General features: G+C 40.1%; 1 protein-coding gene across 3 annotated transcripts in view; it reads right to left on the bottom strand.

The window, feature by feature from the left end:
• The window catches only part of LOC119647432, a 281,759-nt gene that overhangs the window by 17,231 nt on the left and 240,087 nt on the right, over nucleotides 1-24,441 (bottom strand). For 2 of the 3 annotated variants that reach the window (XM_038048340.1, XM_038048341.1), the window contains exons 11-17: nucleotides 21,196-21,564; nucleotides 8,351-8,549; nucleotides 8,213-8,263; nucleotides 944-1,412; nucleotides 652-814; nucleotides 483-589; nucleotides 179-426 (exon numbers count right to left, since the gene is read on the bottom strand). In XM_038048340.1, the coding sequence (XP_037904268.1) occupies nucleotides 179-426; nucleotides 483-589; nucleotides 652-814; nucleotides 944-1,412; nucleotides 8,213-8,263; nucleotides 8,351-8,549; nucleotides 21,196-21,564 (1,606 nt within the window). The remainder of the gene's footprint in view (nucleotides 1-178; nucleotides 427-482; nucleotides 590-651; nucleotides 815-943; nucleotides 1,413-8,212; nucleotides 8,264-8,350; nucleotides 8,550-21,195; nucleotides 21,565-24,441) is intronic. The other variant, XM_038048343.1, reaches the window with a different exon arrangement.

Here is a 24,441-nt window from a genome sequence, read left to right as displayed (position 1 = left end):
TTCTCTAGACAAAATCCTTTGTTATTTGCAATGTATTTAGTTTCCCGTCATCCTAAGTGCTTGTGTGGATAAAATAACCACTTCAGCCTTCCGTATTCGAAAAATTGGAATAAATTGACAAAAATAATACAAAAAACTACTCTAACTTAAAACACTAACTTTGTTTAAAATAATGTACCTTCATTGACGGTTTCTGCAACTTTTTTCATGGCAGATAGCGCGTTTTCCAGCGTTTCTCTGCTGTCTTTGATATTTTGTTGACTGCTGCTACCAGCAGATTCGTCCTTTTCTTCACACGGAGACTTTGTTGGTTGAGTATGCTTAACTAATTCCGCCAAATGTAGCGGATATCGGCATATTCGTTGAATCGGGGCAAGCAAATGCGCTGACAGAGGTAATTCTGGGAGGTTTTCAGCAATTCGACATCTTAAAATGTATTAAGAAAGTTAAAAAACATGAAAAAAAATGGTACTGAATCTTACAATTCTAAAATACATTTGGCATCTTTATTATTTGAATAAGTTTCTAATTCCATTAATGCTCGTGAATATGAGTTGCAATAGGTCGAATATATCATGAAGTTTGGGCACTATAACAAGAAGAAATGGTGAGAATTTGTTTTTTACAGAAATAAAGTAATAAAAAATTTACGTTATTTAGAAAAACTTGAGCAATTCGATGAGTTTCAATTCCCTTCCTTAAACTATCCAAAAACCGTTGTTGAAACAGCCAAATACTCTCAATATTTGAAAAAATTAGGAGTATACTTTCAGGTGTGAATATGTCAATACGCTTTCGCATTTCCCTGAGAAAACTGTAAATACAAACCAAGAAAAAGTTAATTAGAATATATTAGCAAATTGTAAAGTGTGTTTAGAAATTAAAAAATCAATATCAAAATATTACTTTCATTGTATGGGGAAATGTTCCTATCAAGTCTTACCCCATGCATAATGATGACAAAAGCTTCACATAGTTGATTTCGGTTTCTAACAATTCTTTAATAACACTATTTTTGAGTGATTCGTTACATTGCTGGTTCTGTGATTGACTAGGTTTCAACGGCATTACAGTATTATCATTGGGAGGTTGTAACATGGTGCAAGCTGCTCGGGACGGTGATGGTTGCAACTTTTCATTGTTTTCCACATTTTTTCTCAACGAGTAAACTTGTTCGTTTTCAGTCTTTGTTTCAAATTCATTGGGAATTATTCGAATGTAATCTTTGGGAAACCAGCCTTCCCGTTGTGGTATTACTTTTTCAACAACTGCGTCGCATTTTATTCGACCGTACCACCAAACTCCGAGATCCTGACGAATTACCTGCACTAGATCTCCACGTTCAAGCGCTAGTTCTTGCGGTTCTTCTGGAGTGAAAGGAAAAAGAACTTGGGCATATATGGGTCGGTGGCCTGAAAATATTAAAGCGTTAAGTTTTTTTGCTGATTTGTCAAAATTTTATAAATTCAGAGAAAACGAAAAAAAATAATTCATTATGAAGAGCTCCTGTAGAGTTCTCAACTTCTTCAAAACAAACTAAGAGTCTGGGAATATACTGCAGAATTTCGAGACCGTATTACAACTTTTATAACGTTAATTCTCTAAAACTATAAATATCCCAAGTATAGTTACATAATTCAGAAAATAGTTAGATACCATAAGCTAAGGCCGCCTAGTGCCGTCGGTGATAAGGTTCAATGTTTTGTCCTTTTATAATCCATAGGAATTGTAAATTTGGAAAAAATAAGTCGGGAAACCACAAGCTGGACGTTCCAGGTATGAAAGGTCCGGTGTATTTATTATATAAAAACATATGAGTGGACATTTGTTCCATTAGTATCGAATACGTAATGCACTTGCATATATTATGTCAGAATATTCACATTCGCGTGACTTAACAAAGTCACTACGGTCCGTGTCAAAAAATAATAATTCTCAACACGTTGAATTTGCAGCAACGCTTTACTTTATGGTGATTCCTTTGCTTAGAGTAATGCATAACAATATGTATTTTTATGCAACTCTACAGCAAGACTGCTATTACGAAAATCAACCCTTTTGCTATTTTCTACTTCTCTATTTATATATTCTCCTTATCACAACATGAACCAAAGCCCAAGTTCATAAAGAATCCAAACTGCGCTTTGGTTAATTCAGTTGTTTTCGCTTTTTGGGTTATCTTATCAAAATAAAATATCGATGACTCTGGTGTATTTTAACTTATCTTATTTACTATATTTTATTTTGGACTTCGGCGCGTCCGATGGTATTTAAATCGTTGCACTGATATTCAATTTCTTAGAATTTGCACTGAAGCTGTGTAATATTATAACTCTCTTAGTAATAGAGCGATTTCTACCAGACTTGATAGGATCATGCTTTCTATTATAGCCTATATTACTGCATTTCATGATGAACTTGAGGGGGGTTTTACAATCAATTAGTAAAAATTATAGTAATATACTATTATTAACTTTATTTGAGCAGATATCGGTATGAAGGGTATCACAGAGTCGCAGCTTTGTAATTTTTTCAGGTTTTTCGGTTGGGTAGATTCTAAGAATGGGTCCGTGAAAGAGATGATCACTATTCAACCCCCGCCCTTCGTCGTGTCCTAATGGAGACCTTTCATTTGATACCCTACATGGCTATATTCGCGAAAAAAATGTTACCCTCCCCTTTTGCATATATGGAGACCCCCTTACATTTCACGAAGAACGATGTGATTCACTGTTCTCACCATTGACAGACAGCACACCGATTTTAATAAGGTTTTGTTCAACACAAAAATTAAAAAGTAAACCTCATTCCGAACTGCATGCTAAAGGCTCGCTCTGCTTAATATGGAATAGGAAAAAATTAGTGTTAGTAATACCAAAACAAAGCCGTTGCCAATATATTTGACGTGAAAAACTGCACCCAACAGATCGACTACATAACGAACCTACCTGGAAATAAAACATTTTCCATGTAGTTTCGTTTGTCAAGAGCACCCTTCACGAAACAAAAGCGAATACATATGACGAAAATATCTAGAAGATAACAATATCTAGATTTGATAGAGGCATATTTTACATTAATTAGTTGAAAGGCTTGAAAATCATTATCGAACTGGGTAGTTTGCTGGTAAAATCCAATTGCGAAAAGAACAAGGATCTAATTCTAAAAGCTATAGTAATTACAGCGGATTGCACCGCTTATTAAGGGGATTGTTCGATGTATGTTGATTAACAGGAAAAACCATGTTCGTACGAAAGGTGAAATCGATAAGGCTCTTGTGAAATTTAACGAAATATCAACTACAGCTACTCAGTTCTGTATCCTATGTTAAGATGTTACTGACTTTATAACTTTTCCAGGAACCTAGAATGTTTGCTAACTTTAAAAAGCTGCCAACTAAGTTGCGAAGAAACCCCTCTGTACCGTGCGCAACCAGGGTTGTCCAGCTTTCCTCTCTTAGTTTAGATTCGTTTGGATTTTAGAGCGTGCAGTTCAGTTTAAGATCATGTTCTTTTGGTGTGAGTCGACTCAGTTACATCAATGGACTGAGTGGCACGATTAAGTCGACTGATTCAAGCGTTGCCCATCACTAATCCGAGCGTACATAGTTAAAAATGCAAATGCCCTCTATTTTTTAAAAAGCCATTTACACAATTAATTTGATCTGGTATGAGCAAATGTGAAGAAGTCCACTTACAACAGATACAACCAAGTCGGAATACCGGAAGCTGGGCGCTTCAGATATAAAGGTTTTGTGTTCATCTTATGTGAGGAATATATATATTGGGTTGGGGAAAAAGTAATGTCGTATTTGTGATCGAATTTTAACGCTTTATTTAACATACTTAGAATTATCCGATATGCGCCGTTTTGTTCGCAAACTTGTTGCCATTTAGAAGGCAACTTCATTATCCCCCTCTTATAAAAACCCCCTTCTTATTTGCAAAAAACTCAGACAGCCAGTTTTCGCAAGCCTCTTTTGAGGCCAACTTAGTAGCACCAAGAGCGTTTTGCATGGACCGGAAAAGATGGTAAAATACGGTGGGTGCGATAGGACATCACATCCGAGCTCCCGTAGCTTCTGGCGGGTCATCAAAGATGTGTGATGCCGAGCGTTGTCCAGGTGGAACAAAACACCATTCCTATTGACCAATCCTGGCCGCTTCTGGGCAATCGCCTGCTTCAGACGGTCGAGTTGCTCACAGTAGAGGACCGAATTGAGGGTCTGGCCATAGTTGAGCAACTCGTAGTGGATGACTCCCTTCCAATCCCACCAAACACACAGCAAACCCATCCTGGACATCAATCCGAGCTTGGCGATGGTTTGGGCCGGCTCGCCGCGCTTCGACCACGATCTTTTTCGCTTGAGATTTTCGTACGTGATCCACTTTTCATCACCATCCGCTTCAAAAATGGGTCGAATTCGTTTCGTGTCAGCGGTCCGCAGGCGCTGATTCGGTCCAAAAGGTTTTTTTTCCGTCCACTCGTGTGGCACCCAAATATCCAGTTTTTTTTGGAATCCAATCTTCTGCAAATGGGTCCAAACGGTTGTATGGCCCTTACACAGTTCCTGGCCAATCTAGCGAATGCTCACATGCCGGTCTACTTGCATGATTTCGACGATTTTATCGGTTTCTACGACAATTGGCCTACCAGTACGGGGTGTATCTTTGATATCCACTACATCAAAACGAAATCGATCGAACCAACACTGTGCTGTGCGAATCGTTACAGTATCGGACCCATAAACTTCAAAAATTTTTTTCGCCGCCTTCGTTGCATTTTTACCTCTCAGGTAGTAAAAATGTAAAATATGACGAATTTCTTGCTTGGTGGACTCTTTGACGCGCTATAACTTGAGATTGAAACGTACGATCATAAATGTAATTCAAACTTTACAGAATTGTGTTTTATATTATCACTTATACCGACTTCGTACTTCTAGAATGAACTTAATGTTAGTTTTCACGTAAATTCCTGAAATACAGTAATATGCTATTATTAACTTTGAGCAGACATCGGAATGGTGGCCAAAGGGTAGTATACGTTCCAGGGCGAAACGTGGATTGATACCCACGATGGAGCATAGAACCTGCGAAACGCCTGCTGAACCAACACCAACAGCTCTACTACCAAACACTACCTTCACCTCCACGTAATGACCGCTGGGAGCTCTTTCTTAACAAAAAACTGCAGATGAAGAAGGTTGCAGGCGAGTCTCCCAGCAGCCTAAAATCGGGACAAATTGTACCAACTGCTCCTCCAGTTTGGAGGTTGGGTAGGACTGACCCTACACGGAAAACCGAAGTTACGAAGCCACAAAAGGAGTCGCGGACTGGATTGACTACACAATGACGAACCCGGCAACGACAACGGAATAACGATTTGCGCATTTTCTCATGGAACGTGCGCTTCCTGTACAGAGATAGAGCTGTCAAATAGCTAGCCGATATCATGTCCCAATATAGTGCTGATGTAACAGCGTTGGAGAAGATGCATTGGACAAGGACCGGTTTCTTGGAGAAGAGTCACTACACCATATATTATAGCGGCCATCCAGTAGTAGGTTTCTTAGTCAGCCAAAAAATGAAACCTGCTGTTATCGGCTTTGAAAACATAGGCGAACGACATTCTGTGCTTGCGAGGCAAATTTAGAAATACAGCCCTCATTAATGTTCACGCCTTTACAGATGAGACTGCAGAGTCAGAGGATACCTTCTACGAGGCAGTAGAACGAACCTTCGAAGCCTGTCCCAGGTATGATATCAAAATCATACCTGGGGATTTTAACAGCCAAGTAGGGACGGAGCCCGTATTTAGGCGATACATCAAAATAGAAATGATAACGGACCGCGCATTATTCAATTAGCAGTGTCACATGAAATGGTTGTTGGAAGCACCTGGTTTGCGCGGAAAGCGGTCCTCAAACAAACACTTTCAAGCAAATTGACCACGTGCTGATTGAACGTCACCACCGCTCAGCCTTCATGAATGTCAGAACATATAGGGAGGCCAATATAGACTCCGAGCTCGAATAACAACACTGCCCAGTATCCCCTCTGACAATCAGGTGAGAGCCGGTCACAATCATACTTGACCCCAGCCGCAAAAAGGGTCGGAACGGATGAATGTCGCATACCGAGTAGTGTTGCATTCTCAAAGGACGCGGGCACGTACGGAGACTTATCACGAACCACGGTGAGCGGAGAAGCGTCTTCACAAACGGAAAAAGGAAGCCTGCGAGAATCAACAGGTCTGTGAATTCGAAAAGTACAGGGAGCAATCGCACCAGGCGCGGAATTTTTAGCAACAAGTCAGCAGGATGAAGCCTTACACATCTCGATGCTCATCCTGCCGACACAAAGAGGGAAATCTGATGCCCGATAGAATGGGCATATTGGAGCGATGGGTTGAGGGCTTTGATGAACTGCTCAACAACCAGAACATCGGCGAGCTGGAGGTCCCGCCAACTGAAGACGACGGACAAATACTGCCTTCAGCTTATGCAACCCTCTGGGTCACCAAGCCGGGTATGCGGGTCATCAACCGAGATACTTAGCTTTGGAATTACGATGTTGAAATGAAGATTCCTGAAAAGAAACACCTCTAAAATGCTGACCAATTGGCAAATTTACAAGGATGCCAACCGGGAAGCAAATAAAGTGATTGCTGTTACCCGAGCAGTCCATTAAAAAGATCTCGTGATGACGAGAGAGATCTATATCAACTTGTCAAAAGCCGACATGGACGCGCACAGGATATCGAACACTTCGGTTACATTAATGACAAGAATGGTAATTTGGTTACCGATCGTCGAGCCGCGACGGATAAATGGCGAGAATATTTTGAGCAGACTTTTGGAACAGGGGAAGCAACAGAACTTGACGACATTCTATCTGAGCTCTGGAAAGCGAAAAGCTGGGACCCAACACCGTGGCAAAAAAGCACCACAGTTCCAATATGGAAAAACACAATGTTCAAATTTCCGTCCGACCCGGTTACTTTCGCATATCATGAAAACTTTTGAACGCATTATTGGCAACCGTATTCGCGAAATCTTTGAAATAACCGTGAATCAAGCCGGATAGAGAAACATCGTGAAATGAATCGCCCTTTCTACATTGCATTTCTGTATTTAGGGAAGGCATTTGACCGTCTGCCACACGAACTCATCTGGTATGCTCTACGAAAACACTTAGTGCCAGAAGAACTCGTGCGCTGGGTTCAATTTCTTTACCGTGATCCAAAAAGGAAAGTTTGAAAAGTAGCGTATCAAATCCGCTCCGTATCTCTGTCGGTGTTCATCAAGAAAGCCCACTCTCAACACTCCTCTTTGTCCTGATAATGAAACTTGTCACACGGAATATCCAACGTCCACTTGTCCAAATGTGGAATGATTGTTTTATGCAATACAGCCTCAGACTGAATCTGAATGAAATGAAATTTTTGGCAACCAATCCCCAGGCACTATCACTCAGTGAAAAAAAATGAGCGATTTAAATATCTCGAGTCAATGCTACCACCTAATTGACAACCGAGTTATGAAATTGTTTCATGCATTAGCGCAACTTGGATGAAGTGGCGTTCCACAACACAAACAATGTCGCTCTCTATGGTTCTGAGTGTTGCCCGACTATAAAAGACAATGAACATAAAAAAAGATGATATCCGCGATCGATATTGGGTTGCGCCGATCGTGGAATAATTGCGAGAGAGGCGTCATCGTCATGTAATCCGCGCAAACGAGAATTCACCTGGTAAGATTGGTCTGAGCATCGGAGTCGACGGTAAATGACCAAAAGGGCGGCCGAAACAACGGTGGCTTGATACGCTGAATGGGGACTTAAAAACCGATTGCATCCAGATCAGGCTTTTGATAGAACAAAATATCCCAACCGATCACGACGAACCGACCCCGCTTATAAACGGGATAAAGGCTAAAGAAAAAGAAGATGGATTCCTCAAGGAGTCAATAGTTTTCAACGCAGGTCGCAGTCGCTAGTGAAAACTCCGGCATAAACACACGTCACCCGGCGTACGAAGATTCGCTTTTGTATTAATTTTCTGGTTTCACAAAAAGTCACGGTGAGCTACGTTTCAACTTGCGCCCAGCCTAAAAACTTGTAAAAATAGACCTTCTGCGGAAAGTGACACTGATGAATCAGGTGTACATTTACTAATTAGAATTCAACATAAATTGAAAAAGACTCACCTTGTATTTCTTTGTGTGAAGCGATACTGTCTGCATCACTCTCCTCGAGTTCTAGCGAAATTGAATTGAGAGAAAAATATAAAATCAATCAGAAAATTGTGTTAATTGTACTTATAAATGTACAATATTTGAATCTACCTGTTCTTATTACATGATCGAGTCCTGACGGCTGACTTAAAGATCGTTTAGGAATTGGCGTGGCTAATAATTTACCGTCGCAATTTTCCATTTTCTTCAGAGCTTTGGCTTTAGCGGATGAGCATGATGTCGTAGAATGTGTTAATTTTGCAGAGTTTACTCGTCGCACACGGGTATTGATTGCAGATGGATGTACTTCCTACAAGAATAAATCCATTTTAATTGTTACAAAATGCCCATAAAAGCCTTTTAAAATATTAAACCGCCATAGAATAAGTGTTTTTCTGAAAAAAAAAATGAAGGTAAAATTGGTATAATTTGGAGGATATAAATGTTTCAGGGAGGGAGTGGAGAGAAGACATAAAGATACACTGTTTCGAAACCCAATCTAGAGGAATTCAGTGGATAATACTAATCTTACAGAAGTAGATACATACTTCAATTCTGTTGATTAAATTGCCTGGCCTATTCATTCAGCGATAAAAATTTATCCTTCCCTGGAAAGTGCAAAACCTTATTAAAATCAGTTTTCTAAGTCTTTCTGCCTGTTTGTCACTTTTTTATGTCAGAAACCGTTATACGGTTAGTTCCACGTTGAGTTGAGGGGTCCTTATACATACAAAAGGAGGGAAGGCATACATTTTTCTGCAAATAATGTGGGGTATCAAATGAAAGTACTTTCCGAAACCGATTTTAGTTTTGATATTGGTTCCAAAGGGGTAGAGTGCGGGGGTCCGAAAAGTGCCAGTTACTTCAAGGATCCATTATAAGAAGCTAACCCAACAGAGGTCACCATTTCTACGCTAAACCCTCTTGCAAACAAGCCGAAAATGAATCCCAGCGAGAATTTCTGGCACATTATAAATGTGCAAGTAATGAAGTAGACACCGCAATCTATTGCTCAGTTAGACAAAGTGATCAAAGATGTTCGGTATAACAAAAATTGCACGACCCCCTTTGCAAAATATCATCAATTCAATTCCTGATGGGTATCAAACGCTAATAAAAAATGAAAAGATGAAAAGTTAGATTAAGAGTATTCGTTTACTATATAAAAAATATTGCTGAGGTAAATGTAGATAAAATAAAATAAATAATGAATAGGCTTTGAAAATGAGAAAAACCCCTCTTTTCCATTTTCATGTGAAGAATTATAGAAAACTACCAGAAAATATGATTTTTTCAGGTGTTAACATTTTTATGGCCGCTACTCTATATCGACATTTTCATTGTGCAGCAGCAAAACCAAATCTATTTTGTATTAACGTTGACTTTGTTCTGTTATATGGGGGTTAAAATCGAAAATAATAATTTCACCAGGTAGTTGAGCTTATCACTAATTACACCGGCTACCACTACGGTAGTCGCCGTGGGTTCTCACTGGTAATGAACCGAATACCCATAATAACCATAGAATACCCACTTTTCAAAGTGAGATTTAATACAATTAAAGTATGAGAGTTTATCATTACAAACAAGAAGGTTAAATTTTCTGCATTTTTTTACTTTGGCCCATCTCCTCCACCAAACAACAAGTGATGTGGAATGACCACTGCAGTTGCTTGAAATTCTTTCGCAAACTGGACAACAGGTTCACGCGAATTTTCCAATATTTGTTAAAAAACGCAACATGTTATTTTTTGAGCTCATATAGTCCACAGACTATATGAGCCACAGCCCCTTCAATATAGCAAGTGGCGTCAGTTTCTATTGAGTTTAAGGGGTGGCACCTCCGTATAGGCGAGGGGCGGGGGTGCAAACATTTTTTTTTTACAGAATATGTGGATGGTGTATTAGATGAAAGCGCTCGATTAGCACCTTTCGAAATTGGTTTAAACATAGGAGAGTGGGGGTTCATGTGCGCCCCAAAAATGGAAACAAGTCTCGTTCTCAAAACATGCCCAATTAGTTGACTTTATTACCAAACGAAAACATTACAAATCAACTTTATTTAAAGCAAAGAATCTGCACCCCACATGCATCTGAAATCATTTTTCTATCTCAAAGCCAACCCACTTCATCGGCGCTTAATTTCTTTCCAGCTAGCATTATCTTGAGGTTTGAGATTTCAAAAAAAGTCGCTGGGGGCCAAATCTGGAAAATACGGATGAATGCGCAAGCAATTCGAAGCCCAATTCATGCAATTTTGCCATCGTTTTCATTGATTTGTGACACGGTGCACTGCGTTGCTTTTTCTTTAAATGGACTGTGAAATTTGTACACATCTTCGCCTTTTTAAGGTTAGGGTTAACTAAAAGTCATATGGATTCAATACTAGTATCGCCATCTGTGTGTTAGCCTGCGGACTTTTCAGCCTACCTAGTACAAAACATTACTTATCATAGAAAGAACATTATCATCACTTTGCTAATACGATCATGTTAGGTAATTTAGTGATGTTGCAATGTTTAAATCGCGTTCGGTGCTAATAACGTAATATTACACTTGAAGGGAAGAAATACCTTTAGAAATTTAAAAAAAAATTGATTTTTTTGCATGTTTCGAAAGTATGATATCTTACGACTATATTGAAAAGAAAAAGAAAGAATAACTCGAAATATTAAATATTTTTTGGATTATCGCATATAGTTTAGAGCGCTGCGACAGCATTTGCGGTCCCTGTTCAAGCAAAAAAATTTAAAAACATTCATAATGTTAAATTCTCATAAGATCAATGATTCAAAGGTATTTCTCCGAGGCTTGTGACTCACTGATCATGTTTGAACCGACATTGTATGCATTTTCTTGGTCGACCTGTCGCGGGACCTGTCACCAAGAGAGATCAAGTAGGATTTCGCATCACTATGCGAATAACTCCAACTATACTCTATTTATCTCTTTCCTTGATGTCAGCATTTTATTTTTGTTTTACTGAGGATAGTACAGAGTATGTTGCCTCAAATCCTCCTCCTTTACTTTGGCTTGGGACCAGCATACTATGTTGGATTAGTGCCATGACAAGATTTGATCACATCCGAAATGAGGATATCTGCGATCGTTATGGGGTTGCATCGATCGTGGAAAAATTGCGAGAGAGGCGTCTTCGATGGTATGGTTACGCAATTCGTGCTAACGAGAATTCACTTGCAAAGATTAGTCTGAACATCGAAGTCGATGGTAAACGACCAAAAGGCAAGCCGAAACAACGGTGGCTTGGTACGTTGGATGGGGATTTAAAAGCCTCGAGATTGTTCCCAGATCAGGCATTCGATAGAGCCAAATAGCGAAACTGATCACGACGGACCAATCCCGCTTGTGAACGGAACAAAGCCTGAAGAAAAAGAAGATGCCTGAAGAAGGATATACCTGAAATTTGGACGGTATTCTGCAAATAAATTTTTTTGGGGTCAAATATGTCGAAAAAATAGTCGAAAATTCGACCTTCCAAGTAAAATGGCTCCTTTTCGTTATTTTATATGTATTAGGTTGTTGCAAATGAAATGTCGGATTTTTCAATGAAGTGAAGTTAGTTATGATTTTAATTTTTAAAACTGCCGCAAGGTGACTCTGGTGGTATGGGATAATTGAGTATAAATAGTCGTTCGTTCGATCAAGGAGTCATTTCAGTTTCAATCGTCATTGAAGTTCCAAGTAAAACTCAAAGAAAAAAGCATGGAAGGGAGTCAAAAACGTCTACTTTTTCTATATGAATTTAAACTTGGTCACAACGCAGCGGAGGCAACCAGAAACATTTGCAGAGCATTTGGAGCTGACGCAGCAAACGAACGAACGACACAGCGGTGGTTCGAAAAATTCCGATCAGGCGACATGACCCTCCAAAGTGAACCTCGTGGACACCCAGGACCATCGATCGACAACGGCGAGTTGCGTTTGATAGTGGAATCTGATCCCCGATCATCGATTCGTGACATTGCAGAGAAAATAGGCGTACACTATTCGACAGTATCTCGGCACTTACAACAGCTTGGAAAGGTGAAGAAGCTTGATAAGTGGGTTCCGCATGAACTCAACGAGCAAAACATGGCGCTGCGAATGGAAATATCCAGTTCTCTACTCAACCGCAACAGGAACAATCCCTTTTTGCGCAGAATAGTGACATGCGATGAAAAGTGGATATTGTACGTCAACCGTCGCAGATCAGCGCAATGGCTAGATGCCGATCAGCCTCCACAACACATGCCAAAACCGAGCCTTCACCCGAAGAAGGTAATGGTAACTGTTTGGTGGTCTGCATCTGGAATTATTCATTATTCGTTTTTGGAGCGTGGTGAAACAATTAATGCAGAGAAATATTGTGCCCAACTTTATGAAATGCACGAGAAATTACGTGTTCAGCGGCCTAGATTGGTCAACAGAGATGGAGTGATACTGCTCCATGATAACGCCCGACCTCATGTTTCCAGAATGACGGTCCAAAAATTAAATGAATTACGATATGAGACTCTTCCTCATCCACCATATTCACCCGACCTCTCGCCAACCGACTACCACTTTTTTAAGCATTTGGATCACTTTTTGGCGGGGAAACAATTCAACAATGAAGTAGCTGTCAAAAGTGCCTTTGAAGAATTTCTTAGCTCTAGAAACCCAGACTTTTACGAAACTGGAATAAATGCCCTTGTATCTCGTTGGGAGAAGTGCATTGAAGCTGCTGGTTCTTATTTTGACTAATAAAATTAATTTTCATAAAAGTTATAGTTTTTTGAAATTTTACTCAAATATCCGACATTTCATTTGCAACAACCTAATATATCCCTCCCCTTAATATCTCAGTAAACGAATAACACTTATATCTTCTTTTTCAAAAGAACAAAATTACATCTGCAGTACGTTTTGATTGTGCGAGAAACAAACGTCTGAATTCTACTCTTAACGCCGTCATTTTGTTGGACATCCAAAGAAAAATAAATTGTTTTCATTAGTTTGAAGTTAGAACAAACTTATGTCTTTATTTTAAAATGATCTGATTATTTTATCCCCTCTAAAAAATTCCCGAAAAACATGTATTTTTCACAGCAAATAATATATGCCAATACACCTGGCATGAATTTTGCGGATGTTATCGAAGAGGAAGTTCGACGAGCCATAAACAGCTCGAAGAACTGGAGGGGCCCAGGTCCGGATCGGGTGCAGAATTTCTGGTACAAGAAATTTACCAGCATTCACAGTCGGTTGGCACGCAGTATAAATGAGGTCATGAGTCCGCCGGAAGAATTTCCACATTTCCTCACTGCGGGGATTACCTACCTTATCCCTAAGAAGGACACGGTGCAGGACTCCGCAGACACAAGACCGATCACTTGCTTACCAACCCTCTACAAATTCATCACGTCCATTATTAGTGGAAGGATCAATGCGCACCTCGAGACCAACAACATTCTGTCCGAGGAGCAGAAGGGCTGTCGAGTTGGGTCAAGGGGTTGCAAAGAGCAACTCATTATCGACTCGGTAGTTGTAGGACAAGCAACTAGAGGCCAAAGAAACCTCTTCAGTTGCTATGTCGATTATGCCAAGGCTTTTGATAGCGTTCCGCATACCTGGCTAATCGACATTCTACATCTGTATCGCATTGATCCGAAACTAATAAAGTTTTTGGCGACAGTCATGGAAGAGTGGCATACCACCTTATCAGTCCGTACATCTGAGGGTGCTAATACCTCAGAGCCCATCCGTATATGGAGGGGCATCTTCGAGGGGGATTCGTTGAGTCCCCTTTGGTTTTGTATGGCACTGAACCCCCTTTCATGGCTACTGAATGATGCTAGAGGGCATGGTTTTGCAATAAAGTCTGGCCTACGTGCTAAGTGCGAACTGACACACTTGATGTACCTAGATGACATCAAGTTGTATGCTGGTACTGACAACCATCTTAGAAGTCTGTTGCGAATAATAGACACGTTCAGCCGTGATATTCGGATGGAGTTTGGATTAGACAAGTGTCGAATTCAAGCCATCCGCAAAGGTAATTACGAGCCGCATACCGAACATAGCATTGGTGACCTCCACATCGAAGCTATGACCGAGACAGACTTCTGCAAGTACCTAGGAATTCTGCAAGGAACACATGCTCGAGTTGGTGATCTGAAGGATGCTCTACTGTCCGAATTCCTGCGACGTGTAAAGCTGTTGCTGAAATCGCATCTCTCGGGGAAGAATAAAATAAGCGCGTTGAATGTATTCGCTATCCTATATTGGAATATTGCCGTGGACGAAGACCGGCCTGGCAAACGTCCAGCGGCGGATACGGACAACTATGTCTAAATTCCGAATGCATCACCTAAAGTCTGCCGTGGAGCGGATGAACCTGCCTCGTGACATCGGTGGTAGGGGCGTGGTTGACGTGGCGGCACAACATCATCGCCAAGTCGATTCGTTGCGCGCTTATTTTTACAGCAAAGAGCAGGGAGTCCCTTGCATGCGGCTGTCTGTAAGGTAGACTGTGGACTGACTCCACTTAACTTGAAAGAACGATCTTTCAATCCTCTGAGTGGGGTGAAGTCGGACCAAGAGCGGATCGATGAATGGAAGTCGAAGGCAATGCACGGTAACCACGTGAGTTGTCTTTGGCAGCCATTTGTCGAACATATGGTTGTGTGCTGGGGAGCTCTTTGCTGAGACGGAGGGGTTCATGTGTGCCATTCAGGATGGCGTGGTCGCCACCCGAGCTTATAAAAAGCTCATCATGAAAGAACAGGTGGAGAACGAGCAGTGCAGAATGTGTGGTTCGGCGTTAGAGACGTTGGACCATCTCATTTCTGGCTGTACTGTTATGGCACCGGTGCAATACATCACATAATGCTGTATGTAAGGTTATCCATCAAAACCTTGCATACAAGCATGAGCTGATCACGGGAACATGCCCGGTTTACTGATATGAGCCGCAAGCAGTACTTGATAGTTCTGCTTACAGCATGCATTGGGACCGGCAAGTTCTTACTGATCGCCACACTCTACACAACAAGCCTGACGTACTGTTAGTTGACAAGACGGGTCGCTCCACGTATATTATTGATGTTGCTATCCCCCATAATAGCAACATTGAACGGAAATACGTGGAGAAGAAGGTGAACTATGAGCCATTGGCTCGAGAAATCAAAGAAATTTGGCGTCTCAAGCGGGTGGTTGTAGTTCCCATAATATTGTCAGCTACAGGTATTGTACCTAAATCCCTCACGGCTTGCCTTGATGTCCTGGGCACAGTTAGATACTAGACAGCTACCTCACTCCCCCTTGCCCCTCAAGGGGGGAAATCAGTGCGAGTACACACGAATTCAAATTGTTTTGCCCTTGAGCATGAGCAAGATGTACCGAAAACGCGATCAGCTGTGTTTGACATACCGCCTGGACTTGCCAATGCATTGGTGAGATTGGCAAGTTTTTGCTTATGTATAAGTGAATACGTAAAACAACTTTTTGCTATATGGGTGAGCACGCCGTAGTACCAGAATAGCAGAATCTCTTTCTTACCAATACGATTTGACGAAGATTATGCCTTTTCCTTGTTTAGCGTCTCTGATGTGTACAGATAAGCTCCTGCAAGCACATTTGGAAGTGGGGTCATTTTTGTAAGGGTACTGCCTATAGTAGATCTACTGTGGTCCTGGGACTTTCGCACAGTCTGGTTCAAACCATGCAGAAGTACACCATTCTGAATACGTGCTCGATGTTGCGGGGAGTACTCGACGTATTCTCCCACTGACCTACCACCGGCCACCACCACCAGTGCCCCTTTAGTTTTTAAGTGGGTAGGATCGTCCGAGCCTAAATGCTTGGCACTTAGTGCTAGTATTAGGTAAAATTCGGCATCTGCCGAGATTGTGATAACTCGGAAATGAATACTTGTAATCCCTATATTTTTGAGGTAACGTGTTATTTTTGTGTAAACAGCTTGTTTGTATATTTCTATTCGATGTAAAAAATATTTAGTAGAAGAATATTTAATATTTCTCAATTTCCTCAATTTTTAAAGTTTTGTGGAAAACCTTTTATTAAAATCAGTTCATTGTCTGTTCGTCATATGCATTTTTCTCGGAGACGGTTGTAGCGATTGATACCAAATTTTGTGGAAAGGTTGGAACTGTGAACGCTCACGCATACACATAATTCTAAGTCGAATTTGAAGGGGGGTCGCCATACATGCAAAAGGAGCGTGTAAACTTTTTTTTCATCAAATATTGTTATGTGGAGTGTCAAATGAAAAGTCTCGATTAGTAATTTTTGAAGTCGGTCTTAGTTGTGTTGGAAAGATGGGCAGTACGCAGGGTTGAAAGTGATCATTTCTTTTATTCTCATCCTCAAAAACTACCCAACCAAAAAATCTGAAAAAAATCAAGAGGCTGCTATTATATGGTGCCTAGGTTCCGAAATACCTTCTGTGCCGATATCTGTTCAAATAAAGTAAATAATAGTATATTGCTATATTATTTAGTAATTGGCTGCAAACCCCCCTTGAGTTCATCCTAGTGGCACGAAATTTTGGAGCAACATAGGCTATACTATAGAGCATAATTCCTTCCTCCTGGTGGAAATCGCACAATTATTAACAAAGTCATAATAGGTCAAAGTTGTCGCTTCTTTCCAAATTCAAGGCTTTGAATGTCAATGTTACCCGAAAGTGGATATAATATATGCTACTAATGGGACAAATGCACACTCAAATTTCTTCATAAAAGAAATACACAAAACCTTTCATACCTGAAGCGTCCAGCTACCGTGTGTACAGATATTCTGGATAATATGATAATAATAATCATTGGCGCGACAATTCAAGTGGATTTGGGCCTTGAAGCGGGTGAAACGCGTCAAGACCGTAACGACACACTACAAGAATAGGATACCACGCGGTCGCGCGTAATTATTGACTTGATTTGACTCTCATTCACAGCTGTGTCGATTTGTATTCGACATTCAGTTGTGATATAGGAGATACCGGAATATTCTGTCCGTTTTGGTCACAAGTTTCAATACGTATATGAAAATTCATTTTATCATTGAATGTATATATATATACTGATCTGTTCAACTAAACTAAAAATGATTAATGTTAGTTTTAAGCGAGATGCGATCGTGTAATTTTGGCTATTGATAAAGCTCATTTACGGGATGATATTTCATACGAATTTTAACGAGGGAAAAATACTACGGAAGCATGTAAAAATTTGTTGAAAATGATTCTAAAAATTTGAAAGAGATGTTGACATTTCGGATGAGTCAGGCTCTGATAAACCGTCTTTGATTGATGACCATATTTTGAAGACCCTGTAAGAAAATTCTTCTCTGACAACATCCCAGATCGCAAAAAAGCCCAATTCAACACAACAAACCATTTCGGACCATATCCGCATGCTCGTATTGGTGTGGAAATATTCTAGGTAAGTGCCACTATTACACAAATTAATTGAGCAAATTTGAATGATAGAGTCATCATATGCAAATCTCCGCTTGCCTGCACAATATATAAGGTCTACAAATAAGTTCTGTCGGTTTTCACAATAGATGGCGTAGCTTGTTTTTTATTCCATTGATCCACATTTCCAAACATTCATCGGAAAGCTACTGTCAATAGGCACAAACGTCAGTATAAATTATTTAATTGAAGTGTAAACAACAATACTTTTTTCATCAATGAAAATGGCCAATTTTGTACCAAATAAAGTGTTTTTGCGGGGAGTTCTACTTCATTATTTCAATATGAAGAAAAAAGCAACCGAAAGTCATCGCATTTTGGTGGAAGTTTATGGTGACCATGCTCTATCTGAACGAACGTGTCAGAGGTGGTTTGGACGGTTTAAAAGTGGCAATTTTGACTTGGAAGACGAAGAGCGCGCCGGACGGCCAACAATTTTTGAAGATGAAGAATTAGAGGCATTGCTCGACCAAGATCCATCGCAAACGGAAGATGAACTTGGAAAAACACTTGGAGTCACTCAACAATCCATTTCCAACCGTTTAAAAGCAACGGGAATTTCAGCATAGCTTTCCCAGAAAAGAAGTCGGTCATGTTGAATGGGAAGGACATCATATTGCATCATGGGAATGTCACATGCTGCCTAAGGGACTCGTCGGAAATTGGTAGAGGCAGACTCGAAAATTCTGCGGTATTCACTCTACGCTCTACATGTAGCATCCTCTGACTACCACTTGTTTCTTGTAAGGACAAACAATTCAAAAACGAATAGGATATCAGACAAGCACTGGTCCAATTTTTCTCCTCCAGGTAGAAGACGGAATATACAAATTGCCATCACACTGGCAAGCTACCATAAATAATCATGGAAATTATATCATCCAATTCTATTTATTCTATGTCTGAAAAATTTATAACTTTTTCTTTATTATAAAAACGGACAGAACTTTCCGGTAGACTTAATATACAGCTGCTATGCCCAACCAGCCCAACACTTACCGGATATGAGCAGATAATGAGCGCTTTGTCTCTGAACACAAGAGGACTTTAGCCGAGATTCCCAGTAGTTGATTTTAACACGTAGCTTGAATGGGGCAGCTGGATAACGAATTTCAGAGGACAGAGGATGTGTTCTGCAAAGAGATTATTGCCACGATGGTCCAACTGCACGAGTGCGTAATACCTCCAGTAAGCTAGGAAGAGCTGCGGGAAATATGTGGTAGGATCGCTGACAATAAGGCCCCAGGTTGGATGGCATCCCTGACGGAGTTTTGATGCTGTCAGTGAAGACTAGGCTCCACCTTTTCAATAATAACTTCGAGGCGTGCTTAAAAAAAGGAATATTCTCTGGTGAGTGGAGGAAACACCACCACCACCCGAGACGTACAAACTGCCTTCATCCAGATCGAGCAAGCGGCGCGAGATCTTGGGCTGCACATCAATGAAGGCAAGACAAAATATATGGTTGCAACGTCAGCACCGAAGACGAATCAACCAACATCAAACCGCACTGGTCAAACACAAACACGAAGAAGAATAAAGATAGGAGAATACAACTTTGAGACCGTTGATAATTTCTCCTATCTAGGGTCGAAAATCACAACCGATAACAGCTACGATGATGAAATCCGCGCACGGTTGTTGTCAGTCAACAGAACCTATTTCAGCTTACAAAGACTGTTCCGCTCGAAACATCTCACCATAGGGTCAAAGCTCTTACTGTACAAGACTATGATCTTGCCAGTCCTCATGTATTCCTCGGAAACTTGGGTTGTTAGCAAGAAAAATTGCGAACCCTTGGCCGCGTCCGAGAGAAGAATCCTCCGAAGAATTTTTGGCCCCCTACATGAGGATGGACGATTCCGTAGCCTACATAATGACGAAATCTATGAGCGATACCATGACCGTCCGGTTGTGGATAAAATCCGGCCCAATAGGTTACGGTGGGCGGGTCACTTAATCCGTATGGATGAGGATGATGCCACCCGGAAAGTCTTCAAGGGCAATATCTATGGTAGAAAAAGAAGACGAGGCAGACCCTGCCTAAGATGGAGCGATGGCGTAGGTCAGGACGCCAGACAGCTTTTAGGGATATCGAATTGGTGGATCTCGGCGCAAAACCGGGATGTCTGGAGTTCCTTATTAAGGCAGGCCTAGACCGGATACCGGTTGTTGCGCCGTTGATGATAATGATGATCTTTCAATCCTCTGAGCGATGTATTTTTTCATAATGCCTAGACCTTAGACAACTGACTACTTTTTCAAGCCATCACATTGTACTACTACCTTAAGTAGGTAAAGTCCTCCGAGCCTAACTGTTTGGTATTTAGTACTACTGTTAGGTAAAACCTGATTGTGACAATTAGAAATTACGAAAATTGAGTGATTTAGGTAACTCGAATTGATGCTATAAGCCAGTACGCTATTGCTTTACGCATAAGCGCAGCTTGGAAGAAATGGCGCTTTAAAATTGACGTTCTTTGCGGTCCACGTATTAGCAACCGTTTCAAATTCAAGGTTCACACCAGCGTCGTTCGACCTCTCACCATTTATGATTCTGAGTGTTGATCGGCTATCAAAAATAAGAACCGAGTGCAATGCTAACCACATTGCCTCCTATAGTGTACTGTAGTGTATCGTTACGATCTTGAATGAAGTGCTCTAACATTCAGCCAACGATTATTATTATTATACTCATCATCATAATATAAGCTCACTGGCTAAGATTGATATGAACATTGAAGTAGGTAGGAATTGAGCGAAAGACCAATCGAAACACCGATAGTTTGATTCGATAGATGGGAATTTAAGAGCTTCTCGATTTCACCCGGATCAAGCCTGTGATAACCAACAAAAGTAGCGAACTCGACCTAGAATAACTGCCGAACAAGACAAGGGCTGAAAAAGATGGTAATAGAGGGACATCATCGTAAGTTTTTCTAGTTTTATCTCTCACATTTTATGGTACGTACATTTTGTGTCTTAATTCCTCAAATTCTTCAACTGATATGGGACGTTAGACTATTTGCAAAAATGGGGTGTCTTTCGGCAACTCGTGCCATTTGCAGCACGGAACAAACTGAATGTGACAGACGGATAGATAATTAGCTTGTCAACGATATCGAGACATACATACAAAAAACTTATTGAAAATACTTAGTTCTTTTCTGTAGTCAAGGCACTAGAATAGTCCATCAAACAAGAAACTTTCCATTTCAAAGTTTAATTTGTTTCAGTGATTACATCATATTCAAGCTAGCATTGAAAGTGTAGTTTTTTACCACACACAATCAAGCAATATCTTAGGAACATTTTTCGTTAGGGTCCTACGGAAAACGTTGCAATTCTATTTGATTGTAATGTAGGTAGCAGATTCAGTGAACTACAACAATAAATGCAATTATATTTTAGATTTGGAATCAATTTACTTACTTATGCAAACGAACCATTATGAATAGTAACCTTGGTTTATACTTACTAAATTTTCTACTCCGTGTGTGTCAAATGACTCGTCATTTTCTAATTCAATTTGAATACCAGAATCTCCGGAATTGCATTTGTCCTTACGATTATATTTTGTTTTCCGCCGTTCTTTACTTGAGCGCCATATTAAATGTCCAAATCGGTATCGAGTTTGTTCCTCGTTTTTCATTTGCCGATTATCTGGCTGAGGGTTTGAAGTTGCTTTTTTTCCAAATAATTGGAGTTGTATCAATGGATTTTTGCAAACGTTGTCATCGTTTTGAAAAGAGGGCGCACCACTGTTTTCCTGGCTCTTTGGTTCCGTTTGGATTTCTATAGGAGTTTCAGATAGTGAAGGACTTGAAACAGCTTTTAGTTGGTTTCCCTGAAATTGTAGAATGTTTATTTCACATTTGAATAACGAAATTAGATAGCTTCCGATATTTCAAATCGTCTCATATATGTATGCATAGTCTACTTACTATTAGATAACATACTCATGCATACAGCCGAATCTACTATATTATTGCTTGTTATTTCTAAGCGATTCCATAGTTTTGGCAATCGGAAAATGTGTTTTCAGATAAATAAGTACATTCATGAGTATTTACGATAAGATAAAATTCTTCTCATTGAATCATATGTATGTAATTCAAGCTATGAAGATAATGAAACTTGATTAGCAAGATGCAAATAGAATTTGATACTGTAGCACTAAACTTAAATATGAGGACAAACATAAATTCTAGTGCATACAAATAAAAGTTATATTGAAAAAGACACGGTAAGTTTCTGGTGGATAAGTAGAAGAATCTATGCCATATACAATACGCTCGGGAACCTTGCCTTTTGTTGTGATGAGTATCGAAAGACTTGTGATGCATAAAGGCTCTAACTACATTCGGTACTTCGGTTGCGTAGGGTCTGAACGGAGACAGCTCCGCAAGGCGTAAATATTTGTCCGAACGGAGTGGAAGTATTCGGCATATATTTTTATTGATGTAGACACGGTTTAAGAGTGGAGATATCAATTTCTTATAAGTGATAGTGAAGTACATATATTCGATTATACAGTTATTGAATTGAATTGGAAAGCAACTACTAAAATTTGTAAAATTTAGTGCTGATCATTGTATACGATTTGAACAAACAGCATCAAGCGATGGATCATTGATAGCGTTACTCGACAGCGCCCAGGTCTTCTTTCCATATATGACTGTGCTATGTTGTCGGAGCCTTTTACCTCAACAAAATCTTGAACAACCAGTTTTATCGGAGTCGTGGCTAGTTACTTATGAAAATCTTATTTAAAAGACGAAGTGGTGGTGGATAAGAACAGCCGACAATTCCATTCCTGGCATCGTTATGCAATGGGGAATCCCCCTATCCTAGAACGATTGACGAGCTTTCCTGCTGAGATTAGGTGGTATAGGTTTTTCAGCGGTTTCAGGGAACTACAGCATTTTGCTTTTCATATGTCTAATGGAATTTTCGGAGCTAACGTGGAAAATATTTTTTTAAACAAATTCCTTAACTAAATGCATGTAGGATGCATGACCCACCCATTGAAATACGTTTCAGGACTGGTTTTGGTGAAAAGTATTACGAAAATTACGAGTAAATTAAAATTAATTTTAGGAAGATGAATATTTTCGTCGGCTTCTGGAACGAAATTGAGAAGAGGCGCCACAGGCCGGCACATTTAAGTATTACCTGCATGTTATAAAAGCCGACTTAAAAAAAGATAAAAATTTGTGGGTTAGTTTCGAATCTTTCTTTTACTGAAAGGTCAATTGCACCCCGTTTAAGGATTGACTTCGCGAATTCTACCTTGGGCTATCAAAAACAGATTATGATTGGTTTCTGGAATGTCCGTATGTTTTTCGACAACGGTATCGATGGCCCCCAGAATGCTTGCTTTCTTCAACTTTAGCGATACTTCCAGCGATATACGCTGGACATTATAGAATTCTTTATTATTTGTTGGTAGTTCTTTACAGCCAAGTTTACGGATAGTTCTTGATTCGAAACAGCATGTTACATTACATTACATTTTACTGATAAATGCTAAGATTTCCAGTTGGTTTCTAGCCAGACATTGGAAAAAATTTGCCCACCAAATTATACATATAATTGTATGCTAAGTTTCTTCCTAAGGGAAAGGAAAGGTTAGGCGATTGTAGCCGGTTTTTTCTATAAATTTGGTTTTTCAGGAAGATATTTTCTAATGCCGCAGAAATTGAAGGACTAATCAAATGAAAAAGGCCAAGCGAAGTAATAGGATCTGGCAGCATTTAAACTGAACTCGAAGTGCTGGGACCCAGTTTGGCTCAGTGAGCTATCGAGGAAGCTAGAATACCATCTAATAGGCACGACGATATAACCGTTCCAACATGGAATAAGAAAGGCCAGTCCATCGGAATCTCCAAACTACTTCCGATTCCAGTCAAGCGGAATAACAATCCTAATTTTTAGTGACTTGTCCAAAAGTCTTAATGATCACCACATACACTGAATCTAAATAAAACAACTCGTGGTAAGCGAGACGAATATCTTAGGTTGGAACAATTTCGTAACATTCGATATTATAGTTATGTAATTCGTGTTTACGGGAATTCACTAGTTAAAATTTGCGTGAATTCCCAAATCGATGGGAAACGATAGAAAGACTGACCAAAACAACGCTGATTTGAACCAAGCGACTGCACCTGGACCAAGCCCATAACCGCGAAAAGCGCGAATTCGATTTAGATGAGTCGACCCTTTTACCGAACGGGAGAAAGGCTAAAGAAGAACAAAAAACAATGACGTGGGGAGAGTTGATTTTAAAAAGGAATGGCCATTTCTCATTCTAGTGTGTGCTGTCAATGCAGAAAAATTTTAAAGACACTGATGAATACAACGCATAAAAGAAGAACTGAACATTTTCGTGTGTTGGTATTCCGAAAAACGAATCAAATTATTATTGTAATAAATATTATCTGCATGTTTATCTATGCGGGTTTTTTCGTCTGGGGCTACCTCATCGTGACAAAGTGGAAGTGGAGTACTCGTCTTAAGAAGCTCGGAAGCTTTATCGAAATGAAGCTCGGCTTCCGCTCTGCATTTTCCTGTACCGATCACATTAACAGTCTTCGGATAATCGCAATGTTCGCAGTTCAGACTCTCACTCCGCCTGCTTTCAATAGTTTCGAAGAGATTTTTGACAGCGTCAAAGTATACGGTACCTGGAGTGCTCTACGCAGGACAAGTATTTCGGAGA

This window comes from Hermetia illucens, chromosome 2, assembly GCF_905115235.1.
Source record: "Hermetia illucens chromosome 2, iHerIll2.2.curated.20191125, whole genome shotgun sequence".
NCBI lineage: Eukaryota > Metazoa > Arthropoda > Insecta > Diptera > Stratiomyidae > Hermetia > Hermetia illucens.
The sequence above is the reverse complement of the archived record's forward strand: the minus strand, read 5'-3'. Positions and strand labels throughout refer to the sequence as shown.